Genomic DNA, 18,117 nt, shown 5'->3' with positions numbered 1-18,117 from the left:
TTGTTGTGCTTGACGCTCGCGATGCGGGCGTGGTCGCCTGAAAAGCGCGATGGTATTGTCAAGAAAGATAAATGCGATTTTTTTGTAAGGATATTACTTTTGTGCTTCATTTAATTTACCATGACACGACTTAGTGTGAAAAATTTTACGACTGAACTCCAATCATCGTTCAGAAACACAAATTTGTCAGAATACACAGACACAGTACACAGACTTCTCAAACGAGTTGAAAGCAGAATCGAGACTTTCGAATGTTTGAATCAGAATTAACCTAGGCAAGGCAAGACATGTTGATAAGCTAACAACGACCAACTTGTTTTAAAAAGATTTGAGCCGACCATGTGATGTCTCCTTTTTATACTTTTGTTAAGCAAGGCCGACCCCCTCTCGACCATAACGCTCAGTACTTATTACTTACGCAACAATCTAGTAATATCTAAAACTATTCACAAAAATACATCTACAGGTTTTACAATGGTATATTTTACGACAAAACTAAAACAGCACATTTAATTATCATAACCTTAGTTCGGTGATACGGTACATGCTAATCAGTTCGTTATGTCCTTGTGTCAGTAAGCTATATTTATAAAACATGGGTGCGTAACACATTATAATGTAGTAAGCAAGTGCATGTAATTGTGTTATAATCTTCATCGAATTCCGTAGCTTAACTCACCAAAAACAACGAAGACCGAACGAATTAAGGCTGTGAAAGTCTCAACCATAACGTGACTATTGCGCAATAGGAAAAACATGATCACGGCGCTTCATTTTCTGACATTATTCCTAGCTGAGTAGCCTTCGTGAAGCGTGTCGTAATAAACGTACAAACAATGCTTAACGTACCTTGCTGGGTATCTGTTTCCTCCAGAGGCAGCTTCCAGCGCTGCCTGTGGTGTTCTGGTCTTCTGGTAATAGAAAGCTCCAGCTCCACCAGCCAAGGCGACACTTGCAGCAGGAAGAAAAGTCTTCAATGTGAAAGCCATGTTGACTCTGCGTAGATAAAAAATGAATAAATTTAATTTCAATTTAGAAAAATTTGAATAAAATGATATGACTGTGATGTCATAATAACGGTAAATAAGATAAAATACAAAAGAGACCGCAATTTCTTGGGTAACTTGTGTTGGACTAGGGATGGTCCATAAAATACATTCGGCTGTTCATTCTAATACCAGAAAGGTAATGAGGATTTAAAAAACAAATTCTGTTTTGCCTCACAATCAAATAGTGATTACAAACGGGTAAAACAGAAATTATAAATTTCTGTGGGATAAAAAATAGATTGTAATAATGTCAATTAGGGATGGTATAAACAAGGTGTTATAATAGTTATTGAGGTTGCGGTATGGTTATCGTACAGGTATTCTGGTATCGGTATTTTGGCATTAGGAATATAGAACGTCAAGAAATAATGGTACACTACTACAGTTCTAAATACTGGTATCTATGAGAAACAAATATCGGATTTAGTGGCGACTGACGCTTTTTAACTGTAATACTGTTAAAAAGTGCCAGTCGTTCAACTTTTGAATTGTATTTCACCGTAACTTCAATACTGTTAATATTCGATTGTACAACGCGAGACTGACTATATTTAGTCTTGCTCCTATTATGCTGACGTATTTGTAGGCGTATAACAATGTAAGGATGCTGTAGTCAGAGTCATTTAGCCACTAAGCAAATGAAGCACGTGCTTAAGACACTAAGGAAAATGGGGACCACAGTAATTTTCATAGCCGAGTTCTCAATAGTGCCTCAGCGTTTAATGGGATGATTGGTCAGGCTATTCAGACCTCAATATTTGCCCGGTTGGAATAAATAAATGTTAATAGACTATTTTTACAAAATATGTAAATTAATCATAATTTGGCCTTCAATCAGCAATGATAATGAAACTTACTTTCAATTTCAGATATCACGGAACACTAGTTACATTCCTGTTATTATATTTTGGTGACCGTACATTTGAACCCATGTACATTTGAACCCATGCGTATATCCACGGGTTCAATCTATATGCAGGTGCTAAAACCCATGGGTTAGGGTTAGTATGGGTTTCCGTGAAACAAAAAAAAATTCCATAGGTGCAATAGCATACAGGTGCAATTGTCATGGGTTCAAATGTACGAGGGTTCAAATGTAATAGAACCTTATATTTTATATATAGGGCTTGAGTGCTTAGGGCCTCTAAAGGCCATGATCCGACACTGGATATATTATGAATATTATGATCCAAATTCCATTCGGAAATTCATTTATTCTGTACTTCATAACTACAGTTTATGCAACAAATATACGAAAGTAGACTTCCCGGCCTATATTTGTATACTACAGGGACCGATCAATCAGACAACTCGATCTTATCTCGCCAGCAGCTCCGAAAAACTGAATGCAGTTAGATTCGACCGGGATAATACTCATAATCTGCTAAATGATTGAAATTCGGTTTCCCCAGATATAAATTCGGTTTCCATAAGATAAATTACCCAAAACAAGGTCACGAGTAGCCTACTTGCTCAGAAGCATAGCTATAAACCTGTTTCAATAAACTCTCAGAGAAATCAAGAGAAATTCTGGAGAAAATTTACATGGATATCAAACCGTTTCTTCCTATTTTATGAAGCATAATAGCACGAGGTAAAAATAAATTGGCACTCGTAATCAAATCCATTATATAATTCCAAACATCTTACTTTTATATTTTAATGGTAGTTCCGTATGCAGGCGAAAAGAAAAATTTGAGCAGCGTCTTCCGAGAGTTCCCTCAAACGACTGACTAAACCCTGAACCGTGAAGGACGTTGGTTGTAAATTGTAGGGCAAGCCAGGACAAAATTCCACTGTCTTTTGTAGGCAAAGCGAATACATTTTCACGATACACAATGCTAAGCGCATCAGGTGTCGCCCCTTTGTCGCTGCCTTTTTAAAATCCGCTACCCGCAGCTAGTACGCGCACCACATAGGAAAACTGTATAATTCAATAATATTTCACAACCATTGCTTCCTATTACTTCTCTATTACAACAATTTGTCTCGACTTTGACGGGAAAATTTCAAAGGGCAAAATTGTACTACCTTACAAATTCAACGAGTGCAATTTGTATATTATTCTCCGCTCGGATTACCAAAGTCATTAACCACAAAATACATCCAAATACACGATATTCTTTATAGTTTTCACTGATTAGGAAATAGTGGTATTTCTCACAATAGGCGGGCAGGGCAAGTCATCAGCGGTCTGAAATTGCTTTCAACTGTCTTTAATAATCATTGTTTCGCGAATCTAATCCGTTTCAGAATGACCTTAACTCGTTATTGCGTGGTGGTCTATCCAGGATAAGACAAATGCATTCATTTTTTATGTATGGGTAATTAAGGGTTAATTTATAATAGAAATAATCAGTCAAAGTTGGATTTGACGCCAGTATACATATTTCTGGTTTAATTCGTTACGACATGTCTACAACTGTCGAGGGGATTGGACCTTATCATCTTGACATTTACAAAAATCACCTTAAGAACGTTGATGGTGCGAAATAAATTTTTGAAAGGATTACGACCCATGAAGTCCTTTAGGAATCTTGGAGCAAATAATCTTAATTTCAAATAAAATCAGCACAGAATCCATTTTTTTATGATTACACACCCCGTAGAATTTTTATAATCTTGTAGAATAAGCAATGATTTTGAGTTTTTGACTAAATCTGTTTGTTCGTTAACATATTCAAAAGCCTTTTGTGTATTTGAAACGCTTTTAAGAAATCTTCCGTCTAGTACCGTTCTGATAGCTCTACGTCAGTTTTTTGAACTGCATATTAGAGGTAATGTTTGCTTACAAGTTTTGAACTGCAGGATAATTGAACGATTTTTTTATGATGAATTTGTATTCGTTATCCATATCGCAGATATTTATGTGGAACACTTGATTTATTTTTGGACATACAGTAATCAATTTCCCATTAATAATACCAATATCCAGTTATTATTAATATACCGTATATACTAAAGCGACGAGGACGAAGACAGGCATTCGAAAACATTGTACAAGTCAGATCATAGGTTATTTAAAGCTCACGTATTTCGTGTTTATGGTTGGCTGTTACAGCCCAAACAATCCCACGAAGGTCACCTTGAAATTGAACTCCGATGACTAGGTGAGCGTCGGGTGATGTTTTGATTACGCGAGGGCATTGTTCCACTGTCTCGCGCGACCGCAAATTCATTGTCACTTAATAATCAGTCTTAAATAAAATGAAACGTGCTTTAGCACACGTTCGGGCTGTTTGATGGAAAGCTTTAAAATTCATCGCATTCACAAAATTATGTTTTTTCTATAGCATATTATCTTGTATGTATTATGACGTCATACTACAATAAACAATTGCGAGTTATCAAATTTCTGAAAAAAATATTATAAAAGTCTGATGTAGAAATATAGTTTAGCTCTATGGAACATAAATTCGTAAACCATTGAGCTATCTAGCTAATTCCCGTGCATAGTCAAGGGTATATCGCACGTAGTGCGTCTTTGCAACAATATTTAAAACTGCCGTTCTACATAATTTAAAGATTACCAAGCTTTCGCTTCAACGTAACATCTCACAAACGATGTTACGAATTTAATTTTATATAAATTTTCGGAACAAAATGAAACGAAGGATACAATTCGTCCAACTAATCCACAATGTTTGGCGACATATTTTCAAGATAACATAATGGGAGCCTAATAGAAAACGTCGCCTCTCCTTCAAGTCGGTTAAGAAAATAGCTAACGATTAAAATAAGAAAGATGCAGCAGGAGTGGCTATGTGAATCCCTATTGGATAGCGAGGAGTCAGTCAAACAATCCTCTAGCTCGCAGGGTAATAAGTAGTCTGATAAATGTGTTTTAAAGTTTATCAAGTAAAGTTAATGACGCTTTCTTTTTTACACAGCAGCACGCAAAACACACGGGAGGAATCCGAAAGAAAGCAAATGCTAGAATGTATTTGAAACATTCGCCACGATGAGCAAACTACCAAGCTAAAACAATATCAAATACTAACCTGACATAACCTACGAAACAGAGCAGGTTGCGAGCGATGGCAAGAGTGGCCCTAACACCTAAAACGTGCGTAAAACAGGTCAAAGCAAAACTAGTTTAGAAGTTGATAAATTGAAGTGAAAAGCTGATAGAGTTCGGGTATGAAGTTAACATTCCAGATACATGACATGTTTTTTCAGTAGATTTTTATAAAAATAAAACAATATTACATAACGTTAGTTGGCGGAATGTGAGTCAACACACGTACACCGCTCTCCAGAGGTTTCGCCAATATCAGCATCTTTCTTGCTTATAGAATAATGTTAGATACTCACATTTATTTCAGTTACTCAAATAAAAATTTGACTCCAGGTTCTTTCGGTACAGCATTCAAAAGAAAAATTTCAATTCTACTGCAGTCATGGAAACTACAGTTTCCTCTGTGTCGTCAGAATGGATTAGATTATGAAGTAATAATCAAATCATTTTCTGAGAACATTGTTGAAATTTAAAATCTAGCAACCTGAGAACTAATCTAAATTATAAATAATTCAAATAGGATAGGAATTTCACATTTTTATTTCAATTTAGAAGATAGTCGATACGGCGAACCACGGCTTCCCTCCCGGTTAGTGGTTCAAGGCGGTAACCGGTTACGTGTATTTGTTTCAGATGCATGGGTTTGAATGTAACTAACATTTGACAAAAAGTACCTCAGAACTATTACAAATGAAATTCCTAAATTTATTTATCTGTCAAAAAAGGTAAAAAAAATATTTCTTTATATGCCTGACTGGTACTCAACCATCCATATGCTTGCTTTTCGATGGACGTCATCAGCAATACAAGCCATCGTGGAAGCAATGGAGAAGTTCTTGTCGGTGCTTTCCCGTTTCCAGGTTGCGTCTCTGAGTTTTTGTTTTTTTTAGTTTAAATTTTAGAAAATTCTAGATTATCAAGACTGGAACTGCAGTTCGGTATCTTAAGCATTACAGTACGGTACATAGATTACATCTTTAAGAATCGGAATGTTGAAATCAGGAAATGGGTTCAGTTTTTAATAGCCGATTTGACACCATCAGACCATGTCAGTATGTTGAACTAAATGAACTGGTAACAAATACTTTCTAATGGAAAATGAATTCAATGCCTAGCCTACCGGTACATGCTGGGTATTCACAACTTGCAGACTTTTTACAACTTTTTAAATGACTTAGCAATGGGACAAGGCCTCTTGGTAAATCTGTAAATATCTGAATATTAAAAAACCGAAATACCGGTTTGTTGTTTATGCCTACTAGATTGAATTCCCAAACATATAATTTAATTCAGTATTTATCAGTAAATTTTATACAATTTACAGTTGATAGATCTAAACATAGATTATAATATTAATTTGGAGAAAAGAAGTAAAGCAGCAAAATGGTGTTAGCAGATCTTGGTCGAAAGATCACGGACGCTTTGCGTTCTCTGAGCAATGCAACCATTATCAATGAAGAAGTTTTACAATCAATGCTCGGGGAGATATGTCGAGCCTTACTCGAAGCAGATGTCAACATTCGACTCGTTAAGCAGATGCGAGAAAATGTCCGCTCAGCGATTGATTTCGATGATATGGCATCTGGTTTGAACAAGCGTAAAATGATTCAATCCGCTGTATTCCAGGAGCTTGTGAAACTTGTCGACCCAGGTACCAAAGCATGGCAGCCAACAAAAGGTAAAGCTAATGTAATTATGTTTGTTGGTCTTCAAGGTAGTGGAAAAACAACGACTTGTACTAAGCTTGCGTATCATTATCAGCGAAAAAATTGGAAAACATGTCTAATCTGTGCGGATACTTTTCGTGCCGGAGCTTTCGATCAGTTAAAACAAAATTCAACGAAAGCTCGTATTCCGTTTTACGGCAGTTATACTGAAGCTGATCCTGTGATTATTGCGCAAGAGGGGGTAGAAAAATTCAAAGAAGAAAACTTTGAAATCATTATTGTCGATACAAGTGGAAGACACAAGCAAGAAGATGCTCTTTTTGAGGAAATGTTACAAGTATATAATGCCGTTGCGCCTGATAATGTCATCTTTGTAATGGATGCCACAATTGGACAGGCATGCGAATCGCAAGCAAAAGCATTCAAGGAAAAAGTCGATGTTTGTTCTGTTATCATTACAAAACTTGATGGCCATGCGAAAGGTGGAGGTGCACTTAGCGCAGTTGCAGCTACAAAATCACCGATCATTTTCATAGGTACTGGTGAACATATTGACGATTTCGAAATGTTTAAAACGCAACCGTTTATCCGAAAACTTCTTAATATGGGTGACATTGAAGGCCTTATCGACAAAGTTAACGAACTGAAATTGGATGAAAATGAAGAACTATTAGACAAATTGAAACACGGACAATTCACTTTACGAGACATGTACGAACAATTTCAAAATATTATGAAAATGGGGCCATTCAGTCAAATTATGAGTATGATACCAGGATTTAACGATTTCATGACAAAAGGACATGAAAAGGACTCGATGGAACGACTAAAAAAACTCATGACAATTATGGACAGCATGACAGATGATGAACTTGACAGTAAAGAAGGAGCTAAACTTTTCACTAGGCAGCCAAGTAGAGTCGCAAGAGTGGCGAGGGGTTCTGGTACGCTACCTAAAGAAGTCAACGAGCTTATGATGCAATATGGAAAATTCGCGCAGATGGTCAAAAAGATGGGAGGCATGAAAGGACTTTTTAAACCTGGCGGAATGGATAAAAATGTTAACCCGTCACAGATGGCCAGACTTAATACGCATATGGCAAAAATGATGGACCCAAGGGTTTTGCATCAAATGGGTGGCATGCAGGGACTCACAAACATGATGAGACAGTTTCAACAGGGTGGAGGGCCTGGTGGCAAATGATTGATTTATAAGTAAGAATACAATTTAAAATAATATATTCTAAAGACTAAAATCGCAATTGGAATATGGCTTGCATGAAAGCTCACCAGATTACTTGAGCATACTTAGGCTATATATGAAAAGTTACAGTGTTTTGCTATGTTTAAACTCATAATGCTCATTGGATATTTAATTTTTTCTTATGCTTCACTTTTTTAATAATTGATGATGTTGAAGAGTATGCCAATAAATAGGATTTATTCCCAATGGTCCTTTCTAGGCCCGGGGTTCCCACAATTGTACAAATATAAGGGAACAAACTTCCCAAGGATTTTGACCCAACGTTGAAAATGATGTGATCTGATGATGTAAATTTCCTATTGTTTATGTGTTCATGTCATTGTTGAATTTTTTTATCGGATTGTAAGCAGATTTTAAACTATCGTTGGTTTTCTAGAGATTAGGATATAGAGGAAAACCGGATCGATATTAATTACTGATGTACCGGTAATACAAGGATAAATTCTTGATTTTTGTTTTCATTATGGGAATTTTGGTGTTGCTGTGAATCAACAAGATTTCTTGTTTTATTGTACATTTATTTCATGTGATTGAAGGAAATCATGCCAGTTTTATTCTTTATTCTATTATGAGTTTTGTTTCATGGCGCATGTGTTTGCAAATGAGACAGAATATTATTCGCCGGATATTTTTGTGAAAATATATGGAATTTGTATATATATATATATATGTACTGGAGAATACCTTTTTAAGCAGTGGAGATTGCATAATATTTTGTTTTTCTCATGATCTCATTCTTACAATGCTGTGGACAAGCAGAGTATTATGGACATGACAATAACGAGGAAATTTAGTTTGACAACTAAACAGTCGCATTTTTGTAAATTTTGAAGATTTGGTCTGAATATCACCAAGCCAGGACCAGTTTCAATTAAATTTAAAATATTTTCTCATTATTTATTCTTGCGACTACTTTTATTTACATGCTCAATTGTGTTAGTGAGTCATGCTGAGTGATACTATAGCAAGCATGGCTATGGACTCCCTTGAGGCCTAATTGAGCTAATTAAGAATACAGACGAGACTCAGGGGTTGAAAATTTTGAACCTTCTTGTCACGAAAATTTTCATGGCGAAAAATAAATACTTTGCAACCCTTTTACCGCCGTGGTGTAATTAGCCACTGCTGTGAATCATAGAAGTAATTCTCGCTCCAATACCATAATAAATTGACTTGATTAAAACCCCAATCTCTCACATTGCATCCCTAGCGATGACCAAAGTAACTGGTAGACTTGCACATTTTTGAAAGAGTGCACATTACCTTTAAAAAATATTGTTGCATTATTCTGTGTATGTATATTACGGCTTTTTGATCAAGAAAACTGTCTCTATATTTCAGATTTATGAACTATAGATGTTGTGAACCAATCATTGACATGTCATACTCAATCGAACGATATTTAGACATTTGTCAGGAATATGTGGGAGAGGAAAACATGTTGTATTTTGTGTTCGGAGTTTCGTTCATTATTTCTCTCCTATTTTACCTTGTATGGAAACTAGTTGCTGGCGGAAAAGTCAAGCGACGTGGAATTTTATTCGTCGGATTGAGTGGTGCCGGGAAAACTTATCTTTTGAGTAAAATACTAACTGGACAGGAGATTGAAACTGTAACATCGTTGAAAGAAAATCAAGCAACGTACGCATCAGAAAAAGGAGCTCTTAATATCATTGATATCCCTGGCCAAGAAGCAATCCGGCAAAAGTTTTTTGACCAATTTAAAGATACTGCAAAAGGAATTATTTTTCTCATTGACAGCGAGTCGTTTTCTAAGGATTTGAAAGATGTTGCGGAGTATTTATTTAATATTTTGACCGACCAGAACGTCTTGAAATGCGTGCCGCCTCTTTTGATTGCATGCAACAAGCAAGACCTATTGACTTCAAAATCAAAAAAAGTAATCCAAGATCACTTAGAAAAAGAGTTGAACACAGTTCGGAAAACTAGATCTGCGGCCTTGAGTTCGATTGATGGAGAAGAAGCAACTGTGCATCTCGGTGTAAAGGGGAAGCCATTTGAATTTTCTCATTTAGGAAAATTGAAGGTTGATTTCATTGAATGCAACGCTAAAGGTGACTCTGAAAATGAGTCTCGACTTGATGAACTATTACTTTGGTTAAATAGACAGGCATGAGTGTTTATAGAGCAGCCTTTTCTCAAATTTTTTTTTGTTTTGGAACACCAAGAAATTGTGAAAAGGGTGATAGACTGGCTCAAGGTCTGTCAGCCTGTATGTTGCCATTTGTGAAACAAATTTATGACCCAAAATCGAGCAATTTAGATTCGAGGCTGTTCTGTTTCCACAGAACACAGTTTGAGAAATTCGGATTCACTGATTGTTGGAATCCATTTTCCTTTGTTTTTTGGTGGTTGTTTAATAAAAGAATGAGTGTGAACCTATATTAATCCCAGTTGCAATTATTGCTTTATTCATTTCTGAGAAATCTTTTCTTTGTGGAAATATAAGAGAAGGAACTATTATGGACGTTTGCTTGTAGAGAATTCACAGGGGAAATGCTCGCTGCAGAGCAGGTTGGTTCAAAAAATTCTAGGTGTCCAAAGGGAAAATGTGTGGCTACATTAGTCATTGGGCATGTATGACCTTACGACCATTTCGCTAAATTTTTTTTTTTTTTGGAGAGAAAAGAGGCCATATCCACCCTACAACCTGTTGAGCATGTAAATTGGTAATCCTAAACACTGATTATGGGCTGCTACAGACAATAAGTTTTGCTGAGAATTCAAACCACATAATGTCAAGTTCATGAAATCCTCCCAACAAGCACCATAGCTAAAAAATATTTCACCAGTAGACTCACACCTACATAATATACAGGAAGACACAGATTTAAAAATTGTTCTAAGATTTCTACAATCCTAATGAGTGCCCAAAGAAGATCAAGTCACATTTATACCAAGATCAGTAATATTTATATTCAAGACATTGCGCAGATGGAGAATTTATTCGCCGATGATTTTTACCTCAACTCATAACAGAGCGGTATAGAACTTTCAATATTTATTTCAAAAGAGATGGTACAGAGATCATCACTTGTATAATCATGCTAGATAAATGAAGAGGCTTATTTAATTCACTTCGCGAAAAATATGAAAATCAAAATTGATTGAGAAGAATTTTAAGATTCAACAATCACAATTCAGAATCGTATTATACATATATTTCATCATGATCAAAAGGATCTTAAGGCCATTGGAAAAACACATGCCATATTCTGATACATTCGTTAGAGGTATTATACCAAATAACCCTAAATTTTAATAATAGTAAGAAGTACTAATTCCCACTTGACAGTTCTGCCAACACTTTGCATAAATTACATGAAAACTGATTGCAATTTTTTCAATAAAATCATTTGAACATATTTTTATTCTTCTGCAACAACTGTATTAGTTATTCTCCCAATTCCTTCCACTTCACAGGTGATCACATCACCGGGCTGAAACAAACAACATGATTTATGAAACATTTAAGACTTCATTATATTTAGATAGAGCATTGCCCCCAAATACTGAAAGTTCGACAAAAACTCCCAGCCGTAACCATGACGACCATGCATGGGTAAGGGAAGAGGCAAATGGTTAGAATGAGTATATGGAGTGAGATTTAATGTATTTTCTGGGTTAGGCAGATATAAAACAGGAATATGTTTAGAGCGGTGGTTCCCAACCTTTTATGCCTCATGGCCCCCTTTAGGAGGCATTTAGCACTGATGGCCCCTTGTTTATCATTCCAGAGGTATTTATGATGTTATTTAGATTGGTAGATTCCAAATCCTATTATTTTCAAACAATTCTTGCTCAACAAAGTGAAAGCACCTTGTAAAATAACCTCAGCAAGCAAGACGGGGAGTTTTCTAGTAAAAGTAACATCAGTTTTGCGCTTTCTGGCATGATGGTGCCCCCGCTGGTTTAGAGCAATAAAATATAGTGGGATTCAACAAGTACACATAATAATGAGCATGATCTTACAACTAAGTGGACTAGTCTATAATAGCTTCAAAAGCGAGCAGATATTGTCGAAATTGTTCATGAAAACTTCTAAGTCTTACTTGAATTTATAGTATAATAAAAACAAGAATGTATAATTGAATAATGATCTAATAGGATAAACACTAGTCTGGAAAAATGCACAGTCAAATTTGAAAACAGCTCTGGCTGTAATGTCTGCTCCCAACCAACAAACTCTTTGATGAATGCATTTATTATCTGTCTGTCGGGAATACTTAACCAAATGCATTTTCAATAAATTTTGACTTCGACTTAACACCATTATAAGCCGAAAATTATGACCCTAACAAAATGCAATATGAATAAAAATAGAATTCCACAGCCCTGATATAAATATTACTGTGCCTATATAAAAACATACCTTCATATACACTGGGGGCTTTCTGAAAACCCCTACCCCAGGTGGGGTTCCAGTTAATATTAAGTCACCAGGTTCTAATGTACTGAACTGTGAGACCCATGCAATGATTTCTTCAGTTTTAAATATAAGTTGATCAGTAGAGCTATCTTGCATCGGAAAATTGTTGACTAAACAGCAGAGAGCTAGCTTATGAGGATCTGAAAAAAGTATGGTGTTTAAGAATATGCCGGTGGTGCTAAAGAGCCATAAGCTGTATAAAAATGGTAAAAACCTTAGGTATTTTAATTCAATGAGAAATAGGCTCGACGTTTGGCGCATTATGCTAAGTTTACGGATACCTATGATTATCTTGCGTGCGTTTGAATACAGTGACTGATAATTACCGGCATATGCAGAGGTAGCTCGACTCCTCGCCCCTATAAGATGGTTCAAGTGTTCAAACTGTCCATGCATCTAATTAACTATTTCAATACACAACATGGATTGGTAACGGGACGATAAACCGGTCACCATGTGATTAACCTGTCTTATACTTTCCTCTCTCTTTATCTTATCCTAAGCAAATATGGTTGGTTTGACATTGAGTATTGCTTGAATACAAAACAAAAACTGTTGATACAAATTACTCATAACATCTTTGGATGCGAAGCAACTAATTTTGTTGTATCAAATACCTCCATCCTAAGCCCACCAGAATAGGGAGCTTACGCCAAATTATGAAGAATCTGGTGATTTTCAAACAAAACTCAATGCTATGATCAGGTGTTTTATCTGGATTTAGACACTTCATGGAAAATACTCACTTGGGAGAGCGTCTTTAGTAACAATGACAGGTCCAAGAGGACAAAATGTATCAAATGTTTTTCCAAGCAACCATTGTTTCCCATTCTTTTGCATTTGCCAATCTCTTGCACTAACATCATGAGCAACCGTGTATCCAGCAACATAGTCCATTGCTTCCGATTCCTTCATAAAAATAATGTACAGGAAAATTACATTTGTGACAATATATGAAATGAATGGTGTGAATAATAGCGAAACCCTGATATAACATTTAAAATACATTGACCACTGGAAGGTGCTCCTGAAGTATTCGTACCAAGATGGCACACAACCTGAACATAGTATGTGTACCAGGTTGGGTTGTTCAGGTTGTGCGTCATCTTGGTTGAACATAGTTTGTGTACCAGGTTAGGTTGTTCAGGTTGTGCGTCATCTTGGTATGAATACTTCCGGTGTGCCACTATTGAAACAACATCGAAATATAACAGTGCTGTACATGTTAGTAAGAATCGATTGTTGACGGCAGACTTGAAGCGATTAAGGCCATTATGTTCAGGAAAGAGCAGGCAGTTGGAGGGGGCCAAAATGCTAGGCGCAAACTGATTTTACTTTTGCTTGATAAGGTTATTTCACAGGGTGCTTTCACTTTTTTGTGCAGGGCTTGTTCGAACATAATGAGATATCCTAGCCTCATTGCTTGATAAGGTTATTTCACAGAGTGTTTTCACTTTTTTGAGCATGATTTGTTTGAACATAATGGGATTTGAAATCTACCAATCAAAATAACACTATAAATACCATTGGATGATAAACAAGGGGGTCATAGGTGCTAAAAGCCTCCGGAGGGGGGTGCAAGCCATAAAAGGTTGGGAACCATTGTATTAGGCAGCGAATCACACATAACGAAAGTTGTTGGAAAAATCTTTTAAACTTTTTAACGAAACTAAGTTTTTTTATGTCTGGTGGGTACACTGACAGTTTACCAATATGAGCCAACGACTGGACAAGTTCTTAAAGTTCAGAAGAATACAGTCGGTTATATTGTACCATGTTAGTATTCACAGAAAAAATAGTATTCTCGATTGGAATAAAGATAATATAAAATTTGTACCTCAATATTTTTTCCTCTCTTTCCAATAACAACTGCCAGCTCAACCTCCCAATCAACAGAGTCGGATATTTTTGGTAACACAATTGGATCACCGGATGCTTGAACAAAAAAAATGTTCATGAGTTCCCAGAAACTATATTTCGAAGACCGACATTAGTCTAATGACAAACGCTTACTTAGGGATTACGAAACAAACAGGTCAATAAATTACCATGAATAATGATGAAAACAACAATCTTCAAGTAAAATATCAGGGATCATATCGTTTTATTTTACAACAAAGAATGTTCTCACTTCCAAGTTTAGTACTAGAGTTTCCATAAATAAAATTTTACAGTCTGGCATTAGGTTTATGACAAATGTTTACTAATTTGGCACAGACCAAAAATGTAGATTATGGAATTTCAGTAGTCTATCAGTGGTTTTACACTTTTGAACAAAGTTTTGAAATATTTTGTTATAGGAAACAGGTCAATTTAATCTCTTTCAACGTACAGGTTGCAGAGCTAGGGTGCAAGCTCAAATATGAAAAAATTACTTAAATTTTCACCCAATTTTATATTACCATGGATAATGATGAAAACAACAATCTTCGAGTAAAATATTGAAGAATGTGGTCAATCATCTTTTTATTGAATACGTACCATGTAGGATAAAAAACAAAAAACATTTATAATAAATACAATATGTAAAACATTCAATCATATTTTAGTTATGTTTAACACAATTACGTTAATTTTCATGGCGCACTCTTTGGGAACAGCCAATATAGGACATATTTTGATAAGGGCGTTTCTTTGTCTTAACCGTTAAAAAATCAACTAAGAGTTATTCCATAGACATTTAAACATGAAAAAATAGATTCTCACCTATAATACAGCTTGGAAACTTGCTGAATATAATAGGTTCCTCTGGTATCGGAGCATTTTGTTCCAGGCAATGATCTTTATAGTTCATTCCAACACATATTATCTGAGATGAATAGTGAATTAATAAGCGACATTCCAAGCAAATTTTATTTCATGTTACATATGTACTGCATCTATTATGGGACTAAATACGAAGTTATGGAAAGATTGAATATCTAGCTGTAGAACTATGCCAATTAAAATCAGCCAGGGCAGATATGTGCAACTTTTTTTGTCGGTGAGCCATATAACCAACTTTAGACATCTAGCTGGGCCACACAAAAAATTAGCAGAAAAGGCAAAAGAGGATACAGCTATCGCTTAACCTTACGGTAATATATGCATCAGGCAAAACAGCGTAAGATTCAACACTGCGACAAGAGCGAAAAAAAACTTTAGGTATTTTCATCCATGTGAGCACCTTTTTAAACTTAAACTGTTAGGATTTTATGCTTGGTGAGAAAAATCCGAGTGTTGCAAGGAACCATACTAAATTAGGTGGGTTGGGATGTGGCCCGCGGGCCACCTGTTGCACACCCCTGATGTAGAGTATAATAATTATCTCTAGGGAAAATTTACAAACATAGTTTGCTCATACAATAGGCTAAAAACCATTAAATACCAGGGGTAAAACATTACAAAGCACCTTTTAAGTAATGTGGATATAAACACACAAGATGGAAAATATTTCCGAAACAAATTCACTTGGTGCAAACAACTTATGAAAACTAAATCAAAAATGAAATTACTTTATCAGGTCTTGTTACTGGAGACAAAAGTTTGATCTCACTTCTGGTTATAATATGGCTTTGCGCACCGGAGTATCTATAAAACAAAGTGAAGAAATGAAACTCACACCAAATTCTCGCTATTAGAAATTATATTTAAAACTAATACACAATTGAAGCTGAGGAAAGGAACCTGAATTTAACCTAAAAAATGAGGATGTTTTGTGAACATTTATTTATCGTTTGAGTTGTTAAATGACAATAGTCTAATATACAGCAGCGTACATGCTGCTAACCTGCTAGATGAGTCAGTGGTTTTAGGATTAGGATTTATCCTGGGGGTGGGTGGGGGGATAGAAAAATCGATAATATGGCCTAATCATGTGGCGGACCACGTTCCAGTCTGGTTACCAGCCCATGTCAGGTATGATATTAGTTGGCCAGTTATTTGTTTTCAGATGCATGGACCGACCAGCGGTTACATGAACCACCCTGCAGCAGTAAGGAGTCCAGCAATCCTCTCGCACATAATTAAGCCCGCATGGAAGTCGAACCCACGCAGGGTAATCAGAGGTGCGGTGGCGAGCATATTTTTAACGCTTAGCACAGTGAGCCAGATAGCCGAGCATTTACTAGATCAAATTGAAGACCCCAATCCTGCGTAACAATTACAACAGAATCACAATAGGAAAACTTATATTTATAAAGCTTAACATTACTAACAGAACTAATATTCACTTTCTAGCTGCATTCAGTAAAGATTCTCCCTTTTCCAAGAATGCAACCATATTGTCAGGAAACTGTGGATCTGCATCAGTGAGATTGATGACATCACCACCATCTTTCAGTTCAATTCCAACCCTGTATTATGATGTAGAAATTTATTTTTTGGAAAACTTCAATAGAGAGAAGTTTAATCTTAATAACAAGTGCTCAATATGCAGAATAACCTGCGCCAAGTCCATCATAATAAATTGATGGACTTGTTTTAACTCATATACCATGGAAAAATTAATCTTATAATTTGCAATTCGACTTCAAATCATTTGGCAGGACCTTCAACCAGTAAAAATGAAGATCGAGTATTATATAAACACCTAATATTTCAATGTGACATGGGTTGGTTATTGAAAATGACTGCTGGAGCACTGTATGTCTATGTATATGGTTGAAATCATTGCGAAAGGCCACTGCTGTATTTCCATACCACCATAAGCAGTTTTATGACATCACAAGTTGAAATTGCGACATCCGTTTTTGATCACTTTCTAATTATACATTTATAACCACAAGTCAAGTAGGCAGAATATGTTGTTTATTAGTACATTGAATATCCCAGTAACCATTGCCCTTTTATGTGGGTATAACGGGAGAGAATTAAAATGCACCACGGTGACAGAACTACAGCCATTTTCTCAACATGAGATTGTTCTGCCAATCTACTTTCTGACTTTCCATATAACGATGATTTATTCAACACTTACTGACTTAAGACCTAAGACAGCATAATATTGCAATAATACTGACCAGAACAGCTTAAAATGTACCTACCTGAATATTTTAATCTTGACGAGCGCACATTAACGGTGCGAAAACCATAAGATAACGAAACCAATTACAGAACTAGGGATTCACATTTTAACTAAACCATAAAAAATGACTCACTTTTGTTTATCTTGGTATTTAAACTGCAGCAGTCTCATTTTATTCGTCGCTGAAATTGAAAATTCTCTATTTCCGAATACCTTACAAAAAGCGTAGCAAACACGCCGACTAGCAAAGAACGTTTGTCTCAGCATAATATATTTGTTCAGCGATTGATTGTTTTGCAAGCGTTTGCAGAAGTACCGTCAGACCGTGGTCACTGTGTCGATTATACCAGTTCGGTAATGGCCATATTTGTAATGTGGGTGCTTTTCGAATTTAATGCAACAATAGAGTTGGCGTAGTTTGTACCATATATGGCTAATTGTAAGCATATAGATGTTTAAATGGTAATATTTTACAGCCCCATTAGCGCCAAACTAATTCAGTTCCCATTATGGTAAAATTGATATGATTGATTGATATTCGCGCATGTTTGGCCGTCAAGGGAGATAAAACGACACATTATTGGCTTTCGATTATTTCGTAATAATGGTGCACCTATTGCATAGTTTTTGATAACGGATTTTATTACAGGTATGCCCAGTAATA

General features: G+C 35.9%; 4 protein-coding genes across 5 annotated transcripts in view; 2 read left to right on the top strand and 2 right to left on the bottom strand.

Moving 5' to 3' along the window:
* LOC120333728 (creatine kinase U-type, mitochondrial-like) overlaps positions 1–5,521 on the bottom strand; it is a 41,018-nt gene extending 35,497 nt beyond the window's left edge. The window contains exons 1-2 of one of the 2 annotated variants that reach the window (XM_039401064.2): positions 5,364–5,521; positions 850–996 (exon numbers count right to left, since the gene is read on the bottom strand). In XM_039401064.2, coding sequence (XP_039256998.1) covers positions 850–989 — 140 coding nt within the window. In that variant the 5' untranslated portion in view covers positions 990–996; positions 5,364–5,521. Of the gene's footprint in view, positions 1–849; positions 997–2,699; positions 2,843–5,363 lie in introns of those variants that run through there. The other variant, XM_078120593.1, reaches the window with a different exon arrangement.
* An 856-nt stretch (positions 5,522–6,377) lies between these two features.
* Positions 6,378–9,340, top strand: LOC120333730 (signal recognition particle subunit SRP54-like). The gene has a single exon (XM_039401069.2). The coding sequence runs from the start codon at positions 6,451–6,453 to the stop codon at positions 7,936–7,938; it is 1,488 nt and encodes a 495-aa protein (XP_039257003.2). The 5' UTR covers positions 6,378–6,450; the 3' UTR covers positions 7,939–9,340.
* LOC120333731 (signal recognition particle receptor subunit beta-like) lies at positions 9,340–11,226 on the top strand. Its single transcript, XM_039401070.2, has one exon. The coding sequence runs from the start codon at positions 9,344–9,346 to the stop codon at positions 10,133–10,135; it is 792 nt and encodes a 263-aa protein (XP_039257004.2). The 5' UTR covers positions 9,340–9,343; the 3' UTR covers positions 10,136–11,226.
* Positions 11,166–18,014, bottom strand: LOC120334454 (oxaloacetate tautomerase fahd2, mitochondrial-like). The gene is made up of 8 exons (XM_039401965.2): positions 17,587–18,014; positions 16,660–16,782; positions 15,943–16,018; positions 15,155–15,257; positions 14,286–14,383; positions 13,195–13,357; positions 12,392–12,588; positions 11,166–11,459 (listed from the first exon to the last, which is right to left on the bottom strand). The coding sequence occupies exons 1-8, from the start codon at positions 17,718–17,720 to the stop codon at positions 11,388–11,390; spliced, it is 966 nt and encodes a 321-aa protein (XP_039257899.2). The 5' UTR covers positions 17,721–18,014; the 3' UTR covers positions 11,166–11,387.
* Between the last annotated feature and the right edge of the window lie 103 nt (positions 18,015–18,117).

This window comes from Styela clava, chromosome 15, assembly GCF_964204865.1.
Source record: "Styela clava chromosome 15, kaStyClav1.hap1.2, whole genome shotgun sequence".
NCBI lineage: Eukaryota > Metazoa > Chordata > Ascidiacea > Stolidobranchia > Styelidae > Styela > Styela clava.
Note: the sequence above shows the minus strand (reverse complement) of the source record. Positions and strands in the feature narration are given on the sequence as shown.